The sequence below is a fragment of the Ahaetulla prasina genome, chromosome 9 (assembly GCF_028640845.1).
Source record: "Ahaetulla prasina isolate Xishuangbanna chromosome 9, ASM2864084v1, whole genome shotgun sequence".
Taxonomy (NCBI): domain Eukaryota; kingdom Metazoa; phylum Chordata; class Lepidosauria; order Squamata; family Colubridae; genus Ahaetulla; species Ahaetulla prasina.
In genome coordinates this window covers 15,292,166-15,307,942 of record NC_080547.1, presented here as the reverse complement: position 1 = coordinate 15,307,942, position 15,777 = coordinate 15,292,166, and the positions used below count along the sequence as shown (strand labels likewise).

General features: G+C 47.2%; 1 protein-coding gene across 3 annotated transcripts in view; it reads left to right on the top strand.

Moving 5' to 3' along the window:
• Positions 1 to 14,838, top strand: part of LOC131203613 (beta-galactosidase-1-like protein 2) — a 60,918-nt gene extending 46,080 nt beyond the window's left edge. For all 3 annotated transcript variants that reach the window (XM_058193998.1, XM_058193997.1, XM_058193996.1), the window contains 7 exons: positions 847 to 993; positions 2,631 to 2,702; positions 3,950 to 4,028; positions 7,700 to 7,787; positions 12,665 to 12,779; positions 13,341 to 13,457; positions 14,093 to 14,838. In XM_058193998.1, the coding sequence (XP_058049981.1) occupies positions 847 to 993; positions 2,631 to 2,702; positions 3,950 to 4,028; positions 7,700 to 7,787; positions 12,665 to 12,779; positions 13,341 to 13,457; positions 14,093 to 14,179 (705 nt within the window). In that variant the 3' untranslated portion in view covers positions 14,180 to 14,838. The remainder of the gene's footprint in view (positions 1 to 846; positions 994 to 2,630; positions 2,703 to 3,949; positions 4,029 to 7,699; positions 7,788 to 12,664; positions 12,780 to 13,340; positions 13,458 to 14,092) is intronic.
• The last annotated feature ends 939 nt before the right edge of the window (positions 14,839 to 15,777 follow it).

Below are 15,777 nucleotides of genomic sequence, written 5' to 3'. Positions count from 1 at the left end.
TTCTCCAGAGAGGAATATGCTCAGATTGGCCCAGATGATGGGAATAGAACAAACCACACACATTAAAGAACTCGGGATAAATCTTAAGTGTTTGGATATCACTGCTGTGAGATGGAGGGATAAGATACACACTTAAAATGGAATCATTGTAAAAGGTAAAGGTAAAGGTTCCCGTCGCACATACGTGCTAGTTGTTCCCGACTCTAGGGGGCGGTGCTCATCCCCGTTTCAAAGCTGAAGATCCTGCACTGTCCGAAGACGTCTCCGTGGTCATGTGGCCGGCATGACTCAACGCCAAAGGCGCACGGAACGCTGTTACCTTCCCACCAAAGGTGGCCCTATTTTTCTACTTGCATTTTTTACCTGCTTTCGAACTGCTAGGTTGGCAGAAGCTGGGACAAGTCACGGGAGCTCACCTCGTTATGCGGCACTCGGGATTCGAACCGCTGAACTGCCAACCTTTTGACCGACAAGCTCAGCGTCTTAGCCACTGAGCTACCGTGTCCCATGGAGACCACCTGGATGGCGCACATGTGTGTGCTGGAAACCCAAAGACCAGCCTGCCGGCACAGGCATGCACACACGTTCTGCTTTGAGCACTCAGTGCCAAAAAGTTTCGCCATCACTAGTCTACCGAAAAACAACCAAACTCAAAAAGCGCCAAGCTTACCCTCAAAGCAAAACTCGACCCCTATTTTTCTCTCTCCTTATTATCACCAAGGGGTTAGCTTCTTATGGAGTTGCGGGTCTGTTTCACGAACCCGTTGAGGGTTAAAAAAAAATACCCACATTATTTCTTAGCAGTTGCTCTTAGGATGATCCTGTTCTGGCTTCTGGATTCTGCAGATTGTGAAGTCGGAATACCCCATTAACATGGAGAACCTGCCAATAAATAATGGCAACGGACAGGCGTTTGGCTACACCCTCTACGAGACGGTCATCCTTGGCGGAGGGACCCTGTACTCACGGGATTACATCCGGGACCGAGCACAGGTGAGGACGGATATGCGAGATTACTACCTTCTCCCGGGAGCAAAAAGCTGGCTCAATCTTAGTTAACTCATAATTTACCCTTGGATCGAGGTGATTTTCTTGGAGTAAACATATTGACACTCCGGTGCCATAATTCCCAATTGTTTTGGGTCATTTGGCCCTAATATAGGTAGTCCTCCACTTAATGACGGTTCATTTAGTGACCGTTTGAAGTTACAAGGGCACTGAAAAAAGGGACATACCGCAGTGCCCAAAATTGTGGAAATCTTTTTGGGGAAAGTGTGTTTTCTAAAACTGGCTCATAACACCACTTTTTTTTTTTTTTTTTTTTGCAGTAGTGCCCTAAAATTACATATCTGTGGAAAGATAATTTAATCAAGAATGTAATGCAATAACCTTTATGAATGATTTGCTATTAGAGTAGCAGTTACAGTATAAAGAAGAAAAGTGAAACACGTAGAAAAAACGAGATATACAAAAATGATCACCATGTCAGTTAATACTTAGTCGGGTAACCTTTAGCATGAATTACGGCCTTACAACATCTTCCCATGGAGTGAACCAAGTCGTTTAGTTCTGCAGCTGTTACAATGTGAAACCAAGATTGAACGATGGCTTCTGTTAACTGGGGTTTATTGCTGGGTCACTTCTGAGTAACAAGTTTCTTTAGTCAGCTCCATAGATTTTCACTTGGGTGAAGATCTGGGCTATTCCCAGGCCATTCCAGCAGTGGAATAGGATTCTCTTGAAACTCCCCCCCAAAAAGTGGTGTTATTTGCCATCAAACCTCCAAAATACACTTTCCCAAAAGGTTCCCACAATTTTGGCCATACCGTATGAACATTTTTCACACTTGTGACCATTGCAGCTTCTCCGTGGTCATGTAATCAGAATTTGGATGCTTGGCAATTGATTCATGTTTATGGCCGTTGAATGTTCCGGAGTCACGTCATTCTCTTTTGCAACCTTCTGACAAGCACAAGTCCAAGCGGAGCCAGATTCACCAAACAACCATGTAACTAATTTAACAACTGCAGCGAGCGTGGCAAGGAAAGTCGTAAAATGGGGGGAAACTCCCTTAACAAACTTATCACTTAGAAACATATATTTTGGGCTCAGCTGTTGTCGTACAACAGCGTTGTTGAGGATTACCTGTAAGTGTTACACACATGATCTCCAGTTGTGCTCAGAAGTTTGGTCTTTTAATATGGACTGCCTTATCTAAACCCTGTTCTGAAAGGCTTCCCTTTAACCCATTAAACTAGGTTTGAATGCTAGTTACCTGCTTTAAATACGCAGAGAAAGCGTTGGTGTTCACAATTTACAGAACACTATTCAAAGCAGAAAAAAAATTCTTTTTTCTTTTTGTGGAACAACTGGATGACCATCATCTGCTAATTATAATTTACTGAGGCTGAATAATCTAGGTTTCCTTAATTAATTTCCCCTCGTTCCATTCGTTTCTGTGATCTGTTTAAATCAGTCTAATTATAACATGGCTACATCAGGTGCTTGGATCAGGTTCCCGCAGCTGGAATTCTCACTAGGTACTCGTGTTACGGTCTCTAAATCCTCCTCTAATCTCCTGACTTTTGTGAAAATTAAAAGACGGCTGTGTTTTATTCCTTTTCCTGCAGGTGTTTATTAATACTCGATACATCGGTCACCTCGATTACAATGTACAGGAACTCTCCATTCCTAACCGGCAGGTGAGCAGCCAGAAAAAAAACAGCCGGAATTGCAGATCTTCTTTACCTACCCAGGAAGCATCCCTGCTTCCTTTTCTTTCAAAGATTCAGGTACAGGTAGTCCTCGACTTACAACGGTTTGCTTAGTGACTGAAGTTACAACGGCACTGAGAAGAGTGACTCATGACCATTTTTCACACTTATGCAGCATGGTCACGTGATTTATATTTAGAATGCTTGACATCTGATTCATATTTATGACGGTTGCTGTTACAGTGGTTATGTCTGCAGTCTTGGCAGGATTAGTTTGAGATGCGTTCCCTGACTTTTGAGGAGCTCCCTGTAGCTGCTCTTGTAAGGTAGTTCCGGTTCCTGTCGTATGTAGATAAATACCTCTAATGATGGCTTGTTGTGGGTCTTTTCTTACGATTAAACTATTTGAAATATGGTGTCAGGAGTGGGATCCATGTCTTCCTGATACATTTGAAGCATGCTCCCAAAAGCTGAGCCGTGGAAGCATGGCAGCTGCGAACAGTATACCTCTGCCTGAGGCCATGAGGGTGAGTGGAGACTGCGGCAGCAATTGGAATAAGTTTAGGGCAGAGTTCGAAGACTACGCTTTAGCTACAGACTTGGATGAGAAGTCGACAGCAGTTCAAGCTGCCACGTTAAGGAGATTGATGGGCAGTGAATGCCTTCACATCTACAGACACAACTTAATCCTTTCTGTGGAGCGAGAAAGCGATACCAAAGTTATTCCAGATGCTTTAGAGACTTATTTCAGACCTCTCAAAAATGTTTTTTTTTTTTGAAAGATACGTATTTGGCAGCTGCAAGCAAGAAGAAGGTGAAACGATAGATAGCTTTGTCACACGCTTAAAGGAAAAAGCAGCCAGTTGTGACTACGGCCCCTTAAAGGATGAGCTCATTCGGGACAAAATAGTTTTGGCCGTTACTAGTGAAAGCACATGCCGCCGTCTCATAATTTAAGCCTACAAGCAACTGTAACAGTTGCATTGTCCCAGAGTCCCGTGATCCACTTCTGCGACCTTCTGACAAGCACAAGTCCATGGGGAAGCCAGATTGACTTAACAAGCGTCTTACTAATTTAACAAGCGCAGGGATTCACTCAACAAAGGTGGCAAGAAAAGTTGTGAAATGGGGCAAGACTCACTTAGCAAAATTTCACAACATAACAACCTAAACTTTGGGCTCAGTTGTGGTCATAAGTCAAGGACTATCTGTATTTCCTTTCTTATTCCTTGCAGGGATATAGACAGCTGCAAATTTTAGTAGAGAACTCCGGGAGAGTCAACTATGGGCTTAATCTGAACAACCAACGAAAAGGTAAGTCACGCTGCTTACTGTTCTCGTGACTTTAATTGTAATTAAAAGAAAGTTTGGCCTGGATTGTCCGTTCCCTGCTTTAAAGCAACAACATTGAAGTTCTGTACCCAGAAAGACTTCACCAAAGGTGCTTTTTTTCAAGAGGGAACCGGACTTTCTGGGGTTTTTTTTTGAAGATGTTTCACTTCTTATCTGAGAAGCGTCTTCAGCTCTGACTGGAGAGTGGTGGGGAAGGAAGGATTTATACTGTTTGCAGACAGCTTTTTAGGGAATCGTTGAGGCCACCTGGAAGTTTGCCTGTGTCCTCAGGGCAGTGGTAAAATCTAAACCGGTTTACTACCAGTTCGCTGGTTGCGCATGCGTGCTGCATGCCAAACGTGCGCCATGTGTGTGCATGCTGTTGTGCCTCGTCCGCTTTTCCCACAGCCGGGCCCATCTTATCTGCTTCCGAACGCTGAGGAATGTCCTAGCATGCCTCCCGACCCCAGCCCTGGCTCCATGCCCAGACAGGCCTAGGAGGAAGAAGTGCCTCCAGCCCCCAGCCCTGGCTCCATGCCCAGGCAAACGGAGCAAGTAGACCCCTCCCCCTCCCCCACAGCATGTGAGCCTGAGGAAGGTCAATTACCAACAGCTGCAGACTGGAGTGACCCTCGCTTCAGGAGAATTGATAGGCGGCGGCAACAGAAGGAAGGGAGGGGCAGGCCTGGATAAGTGCTGAGTCATGGAGCCACACCCCATGGCCTATATAAAGGATCTGCTTTCTGGCATTCTCTGAGTCAGGCAAAGTCTACCTTATCTTGCTGAAGTCACTTTCTGATCTGCCTGCCTTGAGAACTTTGCTAGGACTTTGGCAGAGCTGCAGAGGCACGCCTGATTCGGATTTCCCTGACCCGGCCGTCAGCGGAGGAGTGGGACACGACACATGCACAGTGCACACCACGCACCAAATATGAGGGGTGCGTGCGCGCAGTGCACGCCAAAAGGAGGCATGGTGTAAGTAGAACAGCACGTAGGTGGGAGTGTGATCAGCTGTGGCTCGCGATCTTTTTTTAACCTTTTAAAAGCATTTTTTTTACAACCTATTCGGCCAAATTGGTTGTAAAAAAAATGCTTTTAAAAGTAAAAAATAAGGCTCTGACGATCGCAGGGCTCAGCTGTGATCGTCGGATCCTTTTTTTTTTTTTTTTTACATTTTAAAAGCATTTTTTACAACCTATTCCTACCACTCAGGCGGGAAAAACGAGCGAGCCAGAAAGAAGCGGCAAGCGGACAAGCGGGTGATTGGGTGGGCATGGGCGTGGGATGCAGGCAGGGATTTTTGCGACTGGTTCTCCGAACCACCTGCCGCCATTGCTATCAGATTAGCCGATCCAGTCCGAACCGGGAGCATTTCACCCCTGCCTCAGGGTCACCTGAGTGGTGCAAATGGGTGTAAAGCCTTCTTGGAGCTGTTGAAAGGATTGTGTTGTAGACTGGAGATAAATGATGTCGTATCCCTTCTCCTCTCTTGAGAGAAGGCCGTTCAATTTTGTCATAGATGGCCTCTGATGAACCTCCAGGTGGCCTCAACGACCCTCTTAAAGGATGCAAATGACCAGCTGCCTGCAAGGAGTATAAATCAGTAGTGGGTTCTAACTGCTTTTACCACCGGTTCGCTTTGCGCACGATCATGCATTTTTTTGTGGAAACCTTTTGGGAAAAGTGTGTTTTCTAAAATTAGCTAATAACACCACTTTTTTGGGGGGGAGTAGTACCATAAAATTACATATCAACAGAAAGATAATTAATCAAGAATGTAATGCAATTACTGTTATAATAACAGTTATGAAGGATAGCAGTTACAGTAAAAAAGAAGAAAAGTGAAACACTTAGAAAAAAACGAGATATACAAAAATGATCACCATGTCAGTTAATACTTTACTGGGTAACCTTTAGCATGAATGACGGCCTTACAATGCCTTCCCATGGAGTGAACCAAGTCTTTTAGTTCTGCGGCTGTTCTAATGTGAAACCAAGATTGAATGATGGCTTCTGTTAACTGGGTTTTACTGCTGGGTCGCTTCTGACTAACAAGTTTCTTTAGTCAGCTCCATAGATTTTCAATTGGGTGAAGAATGGCCCAGACCATTCTAGCAGTGGAATAGGATTATCTTGAAACTCCCCCCAAAAAAAGAAGGAGAAGGAGAAGAAGAGGAAGAGGAAGGAGAAGGAGAGGAAGAAGAATCGTGTTATTAGCCATCAAACCTCAAAAATACACTTTTCCCAAAAGGTTTCCACAATTTTGGCCACTACTGTAGAATGAACAGGAACCTTGGCCACGGCTGGCTGGAAGGAGCAGGATGGACTCTGTCCTTTGAAGGTTAACAAAGAATGGGGAGTGGGGGGGGAGAAGAGTCTTTCATAGCCAGGATTCCTTCACAGAAAAACCTCTGGGAAATAATGTCTTCATTAAGCCCCTATTCTGTTTTTGTAGGGAGTTGGCAGTTGCTCGTTTCCAAACCCTGCAAAGAGTTTCTCTTTTATTTAGCTGTAATTGTATTTGCCTTTCTTTATTTGTTGCTGTGATTGATTTAGATACCATCCAATTTCAAGCTGACTCTGAACTGGTAAATAATGACGTAAAAACCAGTATAAACCCGAACCAAGATGGCATCCAGGCACCATGGACACACAACAATATTCATTCATTCATTCATTCATTCATTCCAATACTCCATTGTGAGTTCTGGTAGCACAGTGGTTAGAGTGCAGTACTGCAGGCTACTTCTGCTGATTGCCAGCTGCCTGCAGTTTGGCAGTTCGAATCTCACCAGGTTCAAGGTTTGACTCAGCCTTCCATCCTTCCGAGGTGGGTCAAATGAGGAGCCAGATTGTTGGGGGCAAGAGGCTGGCTGCTTGGGGAGGGCTGTAAAGCACTGTAAAGCAGTATATAAATCTAAGTGCTATTGCTATTTGAGAGGCTGCCGCAAAGAGGAGGGGGGTCAACTTATTTCCCAAAGCACCAGAAGGCAGGACAAGAAGCAATGGATGGAAACTAATCAAGGAGAGAAGCAACCTGGAATTAAGGGCCTCTGGTGGCTCAGACTGCTAAGACGGTCTGTTATTAACAGCAGCTGCTTGCAATTACTGCAGGTTCAAGCCCCACCAGGCCCAAGGTTGACTCAGCCTTCCATCCTTTATAAGGTAGGTAAAATGAAGACCCAGATTGTTGGGGGCAATAAGTTGACTTTGCATATAATATACAAATGGATGAAGACTATTGCTTGACATAAGGTAAGCCGCCCTGAGTCTTCGGAGAAGGGCGGGATATAAATGCAAATTTAAAAAAAAAAAAAGGAGAAACTTCCTAACAGTGAGGATAATTAACCAGTGGAACAGCTTGCCGCTGGACATTGTGGGTGCTTCATCACTGGAGGTTTTTAAGAAGAGCCCGGATTGCCACCTATCTGAAATGGTAGAGGGTCTCCTGCTTGAGCAGGGGGCTGGACTAGAAGACCTCCAAGGTCCCTTCCAGCTCCGTTCTGATTCAGAATTGTGTCGACCCCGGTGCCAAATATGGAGGGCAGCAGCGGCTGCCGCTCTTGGCAGCCGGCCATGCCTCCCCCTTTGAAAGGTGATTCATCAGCCTTGTCCCTGCTCCCGCTCAGCGTTTGCTCTCGTTTCTCTTGCAGGCTTAATTGGCGACATTGTTTTCAACAAAACCTCCTTGAGAAACTTCAAGATTTACAGCCTTGAAATGAAACCCAGCTTCATGGAAAGGTTTGCTCAGTGAATCTCGGCAACAGCGGCCCCTTCCCCGTCCCCCCCTCCCCTGGTATTTCTGTTCCGGTGATTTGTTTCCCTCTTTTCTTTTGTTTACTGGAATTGTGCTTGGCCCGGGTCCAAATCCTAGTTAGCGGCTCCACCTGCCAGCAATTTGACATCTGGCAAAGAATTGGGCTGGTCGCTCTCAAACCTGCAGAGCCGTGCAGCAGCCCTTCTTAGCAATGCCCATTTTTCAATACAATTTCCCGCTTCCGTGCCAACCGACACCGCCACTACCGATAATGGTTTGATAGATAAAACTAGAATAGTCAGGCTAGAAAACAGGAGACAGTGAGTTCTAGTCCCAGCCTAGGCATAAAAACCAGCTGGGTGACTTTGGGTCAGTCGCCAGGAGATGGTGAGTTCTAGTTCCTCAGGGTGGGTGACTGGGTCAGTTGCCAGGAGATGGTGAGTTCTAGTTCCTCAGGGTGGGTGACTGGGTCAGTTGCCAGGAGATGGTGAGTTCTAGTTCCTCAGGGTGGGTGACTGGATCAGTCGCCAGGAGATGGTGAGCTCTAATTCCTCAGGGTCGGTGACTGGGTCAGTTGCCAGGAGATGGTGAGTTCTAGTTCCTCCTTAGAGTGGGTGACTTTGGGTCAGTCACCAGGAGATGGTGAGTTCTAGTTCCTCAGGGTGGGTGACTGGGTCAGTCGCCAGGAGATGGTGAGCTCTAATTCCTCAGGGTGGGTGACTGGGTCAGTCGCCAGGAGATGGTGAGCTCTAGTTCCTCAGGGTGGGTGACTGGGTCAGTTGCCAGGAGATGGTGAGTTCTAGTTCCTCAGGGTGGGTGACTGGGTCAGTTGCCAGGAGATGGTGAGTTCTAGTTCCTCCTTAGGGTGGGTGACTTTAGGTCAAACATCAAGAAACTCTGAATTCAACTCCTGCCTGAGACTTGGAGTAGAGGAGAAGGAGAAGAGGAGGAGGAGGAGGAGGAGGAAGAGAAGGTGGAGGAGGAGTGCTAGTCAAACTAGGTAACATCATCAGTGCAAGTAAGGAGTACAGTTGTAGAGAAGGAGGAAGATGAGGAGGAGGAGGAATGCTAGTCAAACTAGGTTAACATCATCAGTTCTAGATTAGCCCTGATGATGTCACCTAGTTTGGATAATGAAACGCCTGCAAGAAACCCACCAAGCTCAGAGAGCAACCAGGACCCTTTAGGTGGACCCTGAGCTACAAATATTCTCCTTTATTGCTCATTATTGTTTGTACTGGTTACAGTACAGGCTGGAGTCATTTCGGTCTTCCTGTTCTGGATTCTGACCCTTCTAAAAGAGGGCAGGAGGCACTTCGCGGGAGGGAGGGAGGGAGGCTGGCGGAGGAGGGAAGAGAAAGCGGCGGTACTAGAGCTCTAGTAGTCTAGAGGCCTCTGGCTGGATAACAACAATCACAGAGGGAAGCACTTCAAAGCTGTAATAGCCGGGAGGCACCCTTGAGGCCATCAGTTCCAACTCCCGTCCCATCTGCAGAAATCCCAATAAATGCCAGCTGTTTGACCTCCTTCCTCTCAAAATATCCCTGTGCAGTTCAGAAGTGGGGGGGGGGGACAGACGGACGGTGTTTTAATATCGTTGCAATCCTCAGGAAGGTACAGACCAATTTGGCACGCTTTGATGTCAGGTCCCCTTCTCCCCCTCCTCTTTCCGCGCCGTTGAAATTTGTTTGTCAGCGGGGGAAGGTGGCTTGAACACCAATCCATAGACCCGAACAGATGCCGACGGAGTTCGCCGGAGTGCAAAACGCCACAATGGCAAAAAGTTAGAAGGAGCCGTGGCGGCAATTTTAACGCAGCCGCCTGCTCAGCGCAGGGACCCAAACCGCACCTGCCAGATGGCTGCCTAAACTCCCCTTGAAGGTGTGAGCCCGTCCTCTCTACGGGTCACATGGGTGAACATTTCTTAGACGTTCTAGGAGGGTCTTTGTTGCTCTTTGAGCTTGGTTTACTTGTAGACGTTTCATGACCCAACTTGGTACTGTCATCAGTGTTAGAAGGGAATGGGTTTGCTCTCTAGAGCACTGATGACATTACCAAGTTGGGTCATGAAATGTCTGTAAGAAAACAGCCACGCCCAGAGAACACCAAGGACCTCACAGTTCAACCCCCCGCCAGCTCCAAATATTCTTTTCTATCCGTCTTAAAAGCTCTTCTGACATTTGCAAACTGGAATCTCAGTGGGTTCCTTAGCATTTCTAGCCAGGTTTTCAAATGCCCAGGTGAAAGAATCTCAATTTTTGAAGTAAAATTTTGACCCGAGGGATGATGGACGATGTTCAGGATGTCTTTGAAAGTATACTCAGGAGAAAGTTGCTGGAAAGTAGGGGAAATGCATGCGTTACCCAATGACCAAGGCTTATAAAGGAGAATATTTGTAGCTCAGGGCTGAAATGAGGGGTCCTTGGTCCTTGATGATGATGATGATGGTGATGTTATCTAGTTTAGGTAATGAAATGCCTGCAAGAAAAGCCCCAAGCTCAGAGAACCCAAAGGATCCCTCAAGCAAGATTTAGGCTCCATCAAAACTGGTTGGGGATGCTGATGGATTTTTTTCTCCCGAAGATGATTATTTTTCCTCTCCTCCTTCTCCTCCTCCTCTTCTTCTCCTCCTCCTCCTCCTCTTCTTCTTCTTTACTTTCTCCTCCTTCTGCCTCCTCCTCTTCTTCTCCTTCTCCTCCTCCTCCTCTTCTTCTTCCTCCTCCTCCTCCTGCCTCCTTCTCTGAGAGTACCAAGGATCCCTCAAGCAAGACCTAGCCTCCATCAAAACTGGTTGGGGATGCCGATGGATTTTTTCTCCCAAGATGATTATTCCTCCTCCTTCTCCTCCTCCTCTTCTCCTCCTCCTCTTCCTCCTCCTCCTCCTCTTCTTCTTCTTTACTTTCTCCTCCTTCTGCCTCCTCCTTCCTCCTCCTCTTCTTCTCCTCCTCCTCTTCCTCCTCCTCCTCCTCCTCTTCTTCTTCTTTACTTTCTCCTCCTCTCCTCCTCCTCTTCTTCTCCTTCTCCTCCTTCTCCTCTTCTTCTTCTTCCTCCTCCTCCTCCTTCTGCCTCCTTCTCTGAGAGTACCAAGGATCCCTCAAGCAAGACCTAGCCTCCATCAAAACTGGTTGGGGATGCTGATGAATTTTTTTCTCCCGAAGATGATTATTTTTCCTCTCCTCCTTCTCCTCCTCCTCTTCTTCTCCTCCTCCTCCTCCTCTTCTTCTTCTTTACTTTCTCCTCCTTCTGCCTCCTCCTCTTCTTCTCCTTCTCCTCCTCTCCTCTTCTTCTTCTTCCTCCTCCTCCTCCTGCCTCCTTCTCTGAGAGTACCAAGGATCCTCAAGCAAGATTTAGGCTCCATCAAAACTGGTTGGGGATGCTGATGGATTTTTTTCTCCCGAAGATGATTATTTTTCCTCTCCTCCTTCTCCTCCTCCTCTTCTTCTCCTCCTCCTCTTCCTCCTCCTCCTCCTCCTCTTCTTCTTCTTTACTTTCTCCTCCTTCTGCCTCCTCCTCTTCTTCTCCTTCTCCTCCTTCTCCTCTTCTTCTTCTTCTTCCTCCTCCTCCTCCTTCTGCCTCCTTCTCTGAGAGTACCAAGGATCCCTCAAGCAAGACCTAGCCTCCATCAAAACTGGTTGGGGATGCCGATGGATTTTTTTCTCCCGAAGATGATTATTCCTCCTCTCCTCCTTCTCCTCCTCCTCTTCTGCTCCTCCTCTTCCTCCTTCTTCTTCTTTACTTTCTCCTCCTTCTGCCTCCTCCTCTTCTTCTCCTTCTCCTCCTCCTCCTCTTCTTCTTCCTCCTCCTCCTCCTCCTGCCTCCTTCTCTGAGAGTACCAAGGATCCTCAAGCAAGACCTAGCCTCCATCAAAACTGGTTGGGGATGCTGATGGATTTTTTCTCCCGAAGATGATTATTCCTCCTCTCCTCTCCTCCTTCTCCTTCTCCTCTTCTTCTCCTCCTCCTCTTCCTCCTCCTCCTCCTCTTCTTCTTCTTTACTTTCTCCTCCTTCTGCCTCCTCCTCTTCTTCTCCTTCTCCTCCTTCTCCTCTTCTTCTTCTTCTTCCTCCTCCTCCTCCTTCTGCCTCCTTCTCTGAGAGTACCAAGGATCCCTCAAGCAAGACCTAGCCTTCATCAAAACTGGTTGGGGATGCTGATGAATTTTTTCTCCCAAAGGTGATTATTCCTCCTCCTCTTCCTCTTCTCCTTCTCCTCCTCCTCCTCTTCTTCTCCTCTTCTCCTTCCTCCTCCTCCTTCTTCTTCTTTACTTTCTCCTCCTTCTGCCTCCTCCTCCTTCTCCTCTTCTTCTCCTCCTCCTCCTCTTCCTCCTCCTCCTCCTCTTCTTCTTCTTTACTTTCTCCTCCTTCTGCCTCCTCCTCCTCCTTCTCCTCCTTCTCCTCTTCTTCTTCTTCTTCCTCCTCCTCCTCCTTCTGCCTCCTTCTCTGAGAGTACAAAGGATCCCTCAAGCAAGACCTAGCCTCTATCCAAACTGGTTGGGGATGCTGATGAATTTTTTTCTCCCAAAGGTGATTATTCCTCCGCCTCTTCCTCTTCTCCTTCTCCTCCTCCTCCTCTTCTTCTCCTTCTCCTTCTGCCTCCTCCTCTGAGAGTACCAAGGATCCCTCAAGCAAGACCTAGCCTTCATCAAAACTAGTTGGGGATGCTAATGGATTTTATCTCCTGAAGATGATTATTCCTCCTCCTCCTCCTCTTCCTCTCCTCCTCGAAAACCACCAAGCTCAGAGACCCCCAAGGATCCCTGAAGCAAGACCTAGCCTCCATCAAAAGTGGTTGGGGCTGCTGATGGATTTTTTTTTTCCACCTAATGATCCTTTGAAAGACCAGCCTTTTCTTTTCTCCCCCTAGTCTACGAGGCGCATCTCCTTGGAGTGCCATCCCAGACAGCGCGGTGGGCCCCGCCTTCTTCCGAGGGACACTCCAAGTACAGTATGTGCCCCAGGATACTTTCCTGAAACTGGAGGTAAGTTGTTGATAGGTTTACCAGAGCCGTAAGAAAGAGATGTACAAGGTGTCGGATAAATGCAGATCAGCCCAATTCGGTCTGGATTTATCGGAGCCTCTTTTCCTGGAGGAAATTGCCTTAACTGTGACTCAGTTCGTGGCAGCCTGTCAGCATTTTGTGGCGGTGGAAGGAAACAATTGGCCGACCAATTGTTTGTATTTCCAGTTAGTATTCTTTCCATGCATTTGGGATTGACCTGTTATTTTGTTAGATACGATGTGTTGACGATGGTTTAAAACATGTGCTTGGCTCAGAATACTTAATTTGCAAAGACGAATATGCATTTGTCCTCTTCTTTTTTTATTATTATTCTTAGTTTTTTGCAGCAGGAACTAGAAAAATACATGTAACGCTTCTAGCACCACTGCAGTAGTTTCTTAAACGTGGCTTGTTGGGTGTGATTCTGGGGGCATTTCATTATTGAGGTGACACTTGTCACCTGTAAGGGCACCAACAGGTCCATCAGACGATACTAATATCTCAATCCATTTACAGTGGGATCCTCTTTTGTGTTTCCAGGGCTGGGAAAAGGGAGTTGTCTTTGTCAATGGCCAGAACCTCGGTCGCTACTGGAAAATTGGTCCTCAGGAAACACTCTACCTCCCGGGAACCTGGCTCCAACAAGGGTACAATGAAGTGAGTTGCTTAATTCGAATCCTGTTCTCTTTCGTTTCATGTCTCTCAATATACTCCGGACCAGTTTGGTCTAGTGGTGAACACACCAGGTTATAATCCAGGAGACCGGGAGTTCTAGTCCCACTTTAGGCATCAAAGCTGGCTGGGTGACTTTGAGCCAATCACCAGGAGACTGGAAGTTCTAGTCCAACCTTAAGTATAAAAGTTGACTGGGTGAGTTTGAGCCAATCACCAGGAGACTGGGAATTCTAGTCCCACTTTAGACATGAAAGCTGGCGAGGTGACTTTGAGCCAATCACCAGGAGACTGTGAATTCTAGTCCCACATTAGGCATGAAATCTGGCTGGGTGACTTTGAGCCAATGACCAGGTCACTGGGAGTTTTAGTCCCACCTTAAGCATGAAAGCTAGCTGGGTGAGTTTGAACCAATCACCAGGTCACTGGGAGTTTTAGTCCCGCCTTAGGCATGAAAGCTAGCTGGATAATTTTGGGCCAGTCCCTCTTTCTCAACCCAACCCACCACACAGGCCTGATGTCATGGGGAAAAATGGGAAGAAGGAATATTGTGCAGAATTGTCCAAAAGTAAAGCGCTCTTTCAACTGAGCTAGGTTGTCCCTTCTTTTTCCTTCTCCAGATCATTATATTTGAGGAGCGTCTTGGAGGCCGCATCATCCATTCCACAGATCTGGCTTTCTTGGGAAGGGTTCAGTACGTGACCTGAGCTCTTCCTGGTTGCCCCGTCCTCTACTGGTAGTAATGGTTAAGGTTATGCTTCTTAACTGATTATGGGAGGTACGAGGGTCTGACTGCAGACCTCCCTCTCTCCCGTTGTGAAAAACCGTGCCCCGTATCCTTATATTTTCTAGTTATGGGTGGAGTTTGGCCAAGGAAGGCCCGCCCGGTGAGTTAATTTAGGAGGTTGAACTAAGAGTACTTGAAGAAAGAAAGATGCCCAGATAGTTAGGAACGTTCTCCTAAAGGAACTCAAGACTGTACTACAAAGTTCTCATAGATGCTAAGGACCTGACAGAATGTGCACACGAGAGATCCGATGAATTTGAAACAGCTGATCTTCGGTGGTTTGACTCCGACCGGCCTTTCGGTTGCGGCTGGAAAAAGGAACATTTTTTGCATCTCTAATAGTCCACGTTCGCTCTTTTCAGACCATTGAAGCCGCACAGTCTCAGGCACCTGAGTTAATCCTTAGGCAGGTTGTGAAGGGATGTTATTTTTGTTAACAGCTCTGCATTCGTTCGGTTGCTCCCACCCAGATCTCAAAAGGAAGGAAGGAACACCTTTCAGCGTGCAAAATGCCAGCCTTCGATGGGGGACTTCCGTGCAAAGCCAGTGGGAATGGCATTTCAGTGACATGTTCATGAATTTTGGGTGGGTGGGTGGGTGGGTTGGAATTGGGCTTCATCCGAGCTACACAGAACCGCCGGTGGCGTCTTGCCACACCGCAACTCGCGACCACAGTTTCTGGAGATCACCAGTCATAAAGGGTGGGGTCCTGGGCCACGGGTGGGTGCGATTGGGATGTACCTTTGCACCAAGACTTCACACATATTCACCCGCTGCTAAACTCTCGGAGCGCTCCCTAGAGCCAGGAGGAAGCTCCGACCTAAGACCCCACGTGTTGAGAGCCCCAACCCCTCCAAAGACCAGCCGAGAACGGTGCTGTTTCAGAAAATAGAGACGTCCGGCAAAACGTCATACAGCGTCCGTCCCCCCACCCCTCCAACTAGGTTACGATTCTGTGCAGTGCGCTTTGGCCGTTTGCAACCGGCGCCCCTCCCTCAGCAAAACAGGACTTGCAACTCTTGATAATCTCCGCAGCCGTTTTAGCTTTCTAGCCTGGATCTCGTCAAGCGCCACCCAAAGTCCCAATCCCGAACACGGCTCCGCTTTGGAGATCGTCCTCGGAATTATGACGGCTGGCGTTGAGACTCGACTCAACCTGGCTTCCGAGGCAGGGTCTGAAGGATTCAGACCCTGTCTCGGCCTGAGAGGATGCTTTGAGGGCATTTCTGAATAATTTAGTCAAAGATGGAGTTGGATCCGGTTTTTAAAAAATGATCTTTTTTGTCCTTTTTTTTTTTTTTAAAAAAGAGAAAAGGCAACATGGCTACATTCCCCTAATATGACGTTCCCCTAATATGACGTTCTCCTAATATGACGCCCTCCATTGCTTTGAGGCACAACCTATGACCCCAGAAGGCCAGTGGATGATGGATCTTGTATCCCTAACCTTGTGGGAAGCACCGGTTGGAAAAAGCCGCTTTAAGCCATAAACGTCCCGTCTTTATATCCTGCTGTCTC